At 50.2% G+C, this 6,770-nt stretch overlaps 1 protein-coding gene across 1 annotated transcript; it reads left to right on the top strand.

Annotated features, from left to right (window-relative positions):
* Positions 1-809: 809 nt before the first annotated feature.
* adamts1 (ADAM metallopeptidase with thrombospondin type 1 motif, 1) lies at positions 810-6,433 on the top strand. The gene is made up of 8 exons (XM_078243682.1): positions 810-1,843; positions 2,670-3,010; positions 3,131-3,263; positions 3,385-3,842; positions 3,999-4,185; positions 4,378-4,556; positions 4,838-5,013; positions 5,136-6,433. Exons 1-8 carry the CDS (start codon positions 1,219-1,221, stop codon positions 5,875-5,877), a joined length of 2,841 nt encoding a protein of 946 aa, XP_078099808.1. The 5' UTR covers positions 810-1,218; the 3' UTR covers positions 5,878-6,433.
* Positions 6,434-6,770: the final 337 nt, after the last annotated feature.

Raw genomic sequence — 6,770 nt, forward strand, 5'->3', positions numbered from 1 at the left:
TTGCCAGTTATTTTTAATGAAACTCCAGCGTTCACTCTTCCTGTCTGTTGGAGAGAAGGAGCAGTCCGGGCGGGTGGGGGAAGAAGCCGGAGGACAGGGGCTCTGCCTGCCTTGGTTTGAGCGCAGAGTCAGCCCGATGGGAGACCGCTCCACCTTAAGACCTCAGCGGCCCCTCTCTGCTCCCTCTCCCTGGGGAACAGAGCTGCTGAACCAGGCCACGGCGCACCACAGCCGGCTTGGCATGGAGGAGATGAGTATGACTCCCAGAGCCTTGGCCAGCACGATATGGTTACCATTCCGGACCTGCTGCCATCTACCTTCTCCAGTTGCACTGACACTACAACACTGCTCCACATCAGCTCCACTAGGCTACTGCCTGTCACCCGGATTTATGTTGGAATGGGAATGAGTTTAATAAGTGGTATGAAGCTCAGTGATGAAGTTAGAAAGTAGAGCACTGCAACAGTACCAGAGTTTGTTTTTGCATTTTGGCCACGCATATCATGAAATGAAATGAAATGAAAAGGGAAATGATCTACAGGCTCTATGAAAGATAATATTATAATATATTCAGTGATACTATCCGTGGGTTATGGCTGTATATATGTAGCCTACATCTTGTGACAGACAAGCAGAGTTTGAATAAGAAAACGTTTCTCTGCCCGAAGCTCTCAAACCCCCACAGTGATTGATGGCAACGCTCCAGGTCGCTGGTGCGTTTTCATTGCGCACGGGATTTGGCCCCTCTCAGATCAAAGGGCCATCAGGAAAGGGGTGGTCCCGAGGCAGGGGCATATATAGGAGGGACCTTCTCTATTCTGACTGCAAGGCAAGAGCAGAGAACAGACTAAACGGGCCAGCAGAGAAAAAAAACCTGCCCCCGATCTCAAAGAGAGCTAGAAACTGAGACATCTGCTGATGTTTGGAGAGAAAGAGACCTGTTGGATTTACTACAGAGTTCCAGCTTTTATTTTAATTTAATGAAAGGACATTTTTTTGCAACAAGTCAGACCTGCACATAACTTTAATTGAGTTTTGCACTGGATTTGATCCCTTTTTAGATTGTTATTCGTGTGCGTAATTTAGGGGACAGTTTGTGGAAGTTCAAAGACTTGGGGTTTGTAGCTTATAGTGGAAAACCTTTTAAAGGATTTATTTGCTTCCTCGTAGACACTTTATTATCAATTTGTCTTTCCACTTGTCGGATTTCACAGTTATATGATGTGGGGTTTACACGTTTCCATTGGTTTAATCGCCGCTCTGTGCGTCGGCGCGGCGCACAGCGCCTGGGAGGACAGCACCGTGGTGCCGGTCAGACTAGACCCGGCGGCCCGGTCGGAGAGCGAAACCAAACCGTGGCGGACTCTCTCCGCAGAGGAGAAGGAAAAGGAGGCGGAGATGAGGGAGTACCGGTTGGACGTATTTGGCAAACAGCTGTTCTTGCTGCTAGAGCCTGACCAGACCTTCTTGGCGCCGGGTTTTGTCTTCCACATTGTGGGGAGTCCTGAGTCCGAACTGATACAGGAACCCAAGAGCGGAGCCGAACCGGGTTGTTTCTTCTCTGGCACGGTGAACGGAGAGGAACACTCTGCCGCTGCGCTCAACCTGTGCCACGGACTCAGGGGCGGATTCTACTTTCAGGGGGAAGAATATTTTATTCAGCCCCTTAACTCGAGTGACTTTATGGGCACCGAGGAGGATGTCCACACGATCCGCCGGAGAGGCCGAGCAGCTCTGGCTGAGGAGGGAAGCGCCAAGTGCGGGGTCAACGAGGACGAGGAGAGGGTGCCAAAGAATCTGGAGAAAGAAGCCAAGCACGGAGCCGCTAACGCAGAACAGACAGGTAAGGCTGCAGACATGCTGTGCGCATTTTACGCGCTATTGCTCATTTAATATTAGACTACATTGAAATGATCCCACCAGCAAACTTAAAAGTGGCCATAGAAAGGGATTGATTTACTCTGTAGAATGAATACAAACAATCAAATTACGTATCTTCTATATAATTCATTTACTATAGTGAACATGCAGACCAAACTGCTGTCAGCTGGAGTTGTGCGTGTGCCAGGTTGCACAGCATGCGCAACGGACTCAGCTACCTTTTTTGACAGCCCCTCCGTCTACGCACTACCAGAGATAAGGAAGGGAGGGGAGGAGAGAGGGGGGGCGAACTTCTCCCGGGAAAGAGGAGGAGGAGTGATGCACGAAGGGGAGGGGAGCAGCGGGGTTTGGGCCAGCCAGAGCCCGGAGGTGCTGAGACGTGTAAACTCGCCTCCTGGTACAACTCGCACCGGCAGACATTTTCCCGCAGAAAGGATTTTCTCCCTTCGCATAATTTTCCACCAGAGAAGGTCATTTTCGGAATGTGGACCCTGAAGAGGAGGAGCCGCCGGTGGTGTGACGCTGAGTCACGGCAGCCAGGCTCCTCCAGGCACATCCGGAGCTCTCTTTGGAGCCTCTATTCCTCTCAATAAAATGAGCCTTTGTAGCTGCTATTTAGAACACAGTTTTGCATTGTGCAAACTGTTTCAGACAAACGAAATAATTTCTATCAAAAAAGAACTCAAAGGTTACAATGCAGTAAAATTAGGACTGAAACCTGATATCTGCTCACATGACCTGTTAACCTAGTTTGGTCTGACCTCTCTGTGTCTCTTCTCTCCTCTCAGCCCACCACAGAACCAGGCGTTTTGTTTCCACCCCTCGCTACCTGGAGATCATGCTTGTGGCCGACCAGTCCATGGCTGAGTTCCACGGCGCCGGGCTCAAGCCCTACCTACTGACCATCATGGCAGTGGCATCCCGCCTTTATCGCCACCCCAGCATCCACAACTCCATCACTCTGGCAGTGGTGAAGCTGCTGGTTGTATACGAGGAGGAGAGAGGCCCTCAGGTGTCCTATAACGCCGCAATGACTCTCCGCAACTTCTGCCAGTGGCAGCGGCAGCATAACCCACCAAGTGACCGCCACTCCGAGCATTATGACACTGCTGTGCTCTTCACCAGAACGGTAAGTGGGAGAAGAGGAAGTGTGTTAAGACAGAGTATGGATCAGAGACGGAAAAAGAGTAAGAGAAGAAGCATTGAAGAGTATTCAAACATTAATTTTGCCCTCTGTCTGACTATTTAGGATCTGTGTGGTGCCCACTCTTGTGACACTCTGGGCATGGCAGATGTTGGCACCGTGTGTGACCCTGACAGAAGCTGCTCAATTATTGAGGATGATGGGCTGCAAGCAGCATTTACTGTGGCACATGAGCTGGGTAAGTACAAAAAAAAACATGTTCTTGTGTGTAAAAAAAACCTTTGAAATGTATATAAGCACACATGCCACTTTTACTAGAGGGACTCAAATAACAATTTTTTTTCATCTCTGCCCTCCAGGCCACGTCTTCAACATGCCTCATGATGATGCCCAGCTGTGCTCCGGGGTCAACGGTGTCCACTGGGGCTCCCACATGATGGCCTCCACCCTGTCCAACCTGGACCAGCAGCAGCCATGGTCCCCCTGCTCCGCGCTCATGGTCACTACCTTCCTGGACAACGGCCATGGTCAGTGCCTGCTGGATAAACCGGTCAAACCTCAGCCGCTCCCTCAGCCCCTGCCCGGGACGGTCTATGATGCCGACCATCAGTGTCGGCTTACCTTTGGCGAAGACTCCCAACACTGCCCTGATCTGAGTACCACGTGCGCTGCTCTGTGGTGCACTGTGACCACATCCAATGGTTTGCTGGTGTGCCAGACTAAGAACTTCCCCTGGGCTGATGGAACAGCATGCGGGCATGACAGCTACTGCCTGGCCGGACATTGTCTCACTAAGAGCCAAGCCGCCAAACACCAGGTAAGAACCAGACCCAGTCAAATTCCACTTTAAAAAACACTGCATAATCCAAAAGTAGTTACTATATTCTACAGCAGAACATGCAGCTGTCTTGTGCCTTCGTTTTTGAATCCAACACAGTTCAAATTTTAATGCTCATGTCCCCGGTGCTTTTAGACTGCTGTCAATGGTGGCTGGGGAGTGTGGGGTCCCTGGGGCGACTGCTCTCGGACCTGTGGTGGAGGGGTGCAGTATTCCTTTCGTTCCTGTGACAACCCTTTGCCCAAGAACGGGGGCAAGTACTGTGAGGGCAAGAGGATCCAATACCGCTCCTGTAACACGGACACCTGCCCTGATACCAATGGTAAGACCTCTTTGTTATCACATACTAAATCTCAGATAAGATTTGATGAAGGTTTGAAACACTTTGCACCATATACTGTAGTTGTTCTCAGGAAGAAGTCATGTTTTGATGTACCTTGCACATTTGTGTGAAAGTTAGCATGCAGGTCAGGCTGAACAAGAAGTAAATCTGACCCCTCTGTTTCTTTCTCAGGCCTGTCATTCCGTGAGGAACAGTGCCTGGCCCACAACGACATGTCAGCCCAAGTGTCTCTGGGTTCAGGCGAGGGTGTCGAGTGGGTGCCCAAGTATGCTGGAGTTTCACCAAAAGACCGCTGCAAGCTGGTGTGCCGGGCCAAGGGGACCGGATACTTCTTTGTCCTGAAACCTAAGGTGAGAGTTGTTAAATGCTTGATTATGTTGATAAAAATTTTTTTTTTTTTCAGTTTTAGAATGGCGTTTTCAGGGTCTTAGTTTATCTCATAATAGTCATTTTACTTGTGCAGACCTGCAAGTTGAAGGATAAGCTATTGTAATTTCTCTCAGCCCCTAGGCTAACTGTCTTGCTGGGTCAAATTTCTTTTTTACTTTCTACCTTTTGACTCAGATTCTTATGTAACAGTTTTACTAGAGATCTCTCTAAAGTTCCATTTGTGTCTCTCTGCTGCCCCCAGGTGGCTGATGGCACACCCTGCAGCCCCGACTCCACCTCAGTTTGTGTTCAAGGCCAGTGTGTCAAGGCTGGATGTGATCGCGTCATCGGCTCTAACCAGCGCTTTGATAAGTGCGGTGTGTGTGGTGGAGATGGCTCTACCTGCAAGAAAGTGTCTGGCTCTCTGGAGCGTGCCAGGTAAATATCTAGCAGCCTTTTTCTCATACACGACATAATGTCTTATAATTTACACTGAAACATCATAGCATGTCAACATAATTGTTATGGCTAAGTCTGACCTCTGTCTGTCTCTGTTTCAGGCCTGGTTACCAGGATGTTGTAACCATCCCTGCTGGTGCCACCCACCTTGATGTCAAGCAGCGTGCCCAAGGCAATGGTCGTCATGATAACAACTACTTGGCAGTGCGTCACCAGGATGGAAGCTATCTGTTAAATGGTGAATACAAGCTGATGACCATAGAGACCGACATCATCTTGCAAGGGGCACTGTTGAGATACAGTGGCTCCTCCGCCACCCTGGAACGCCTCCGGAGCTTCGCCCCACTCCCCCAGCCCCTCACCATCCAGGTGCTGTCTGTGGGGGAAGCCCAGAGGCCCCGGGTCAAGTACAGCTACTTTGCCCCGAGACCCAACAATGCTGCTTCAGTCTCCAACATCAATGGAGGCCGCCGCCAGTCCATCAATGCCATCAGAGAGGTGGGTGGAGCCGAGTGGACCCTGAGGGAGTGGGGTCCATGCTCCCAGACCTGTGGAGTAGGTATGCAGCAGAGAGAGGTGGTATGTCTAGATCCCCATGGTCGTCCCTCCAGAGATTGCCCGGAGGAGCTGCGCCCCTTGGCCTCACGGTCGTGCGCCACCCAGTCCTGTCCCTCCTGGCTTCTCGGAGAATGGTCGGTATGCTCAAAAACCTGCGGCCGAGGCTTCCGCAAACGCCCACTGCGCTGCATCGGCCACGATGGGCGCACGCTAACCCATGACAGCTGTGACCCCAAAGACCGGCCGCGACCCCTGCTGGAACTGTGTAATCAGAGTGCCTGTTAAGGACTGATCCCACAAGATAACCTCCTTTCATACCCGCAGCTTTCAGGAAGACATCAGATAGAAACTCTGACCTTCACTGCCTCCTCTTTCCCACGGACAAACTAAAGAGGCCGATGAATGTTTACTTCCAGAGCGAGAGTGGTTTTCATGGGTTCCAGGTAGTCTTACAGTCCCACAACGGCTCCACAATGACTACGACAATAAAGGCCCATTTTTACCCATTCCCTCCATCCATGTTGGGGCCAGACGTTGGTCCACAGTGGCCCTGCCTCCTAGTTGAAGCAATAAAGACTGATTACAGCTTGCTGCCTGTCTGGCCTCAGCGCAGCAGTGGCACATTTTGCCTCCCCTCAGGGGGAAGAAAGCATGGACATTCCTGTTTTCCTAAAGGAGCATGCTGCTTACTGTGCCAATGTCATGCTTTTGTGTGTGCGTGAGTGAGTGTGAAACTGTATGTGTGTTTTAATGCATGTATATGATGTTCGTCCAAGCTGGGCTGGATGGACACATAATGGTTGGGGTGGGGGAGGTTATTGCAGAGTATATAAAAAAACAAATGAAAGCGAATAGCTCATATTGTACTTACTCACCCCATCAGGTATGGAAAATAAAATAGCTAATAGTCATAGTGTATATGTTCAAACTTGCCAGTTTATTTATCACAAACCTGTGGCACTTCATCTTTGTTTTTGCCAGCGGCACATTGTAACACCCAGTTATCTCTAAATGCCTCAGTACGCTGTACTTTGTCCTTTAGCCATATCTTGCCCTCGTCTACACAGCCTTCAATGAGGAAACTCCTAAAAGACCAAAGAGGAGTGTCTGTGTCTGTGTGAGTATGTGTGTGCATGTGTGTGTGCGTGTGTGGAGACCTAAAGAGGGACTTGTCTCCT

This window comes from Sander vitreus, chromosome 24 (assembly GCF_031162955.1).
Source record: "Sander vitreus isolate 19-12246 chromosome 24, sanVit1, whole genome shotgun sequence".
Lineage (NCBI taxonomy): Eukaryota > Metazoa > Chordata > Actinopteri > Perciformes > Percidae > Sander > Sander vitreus.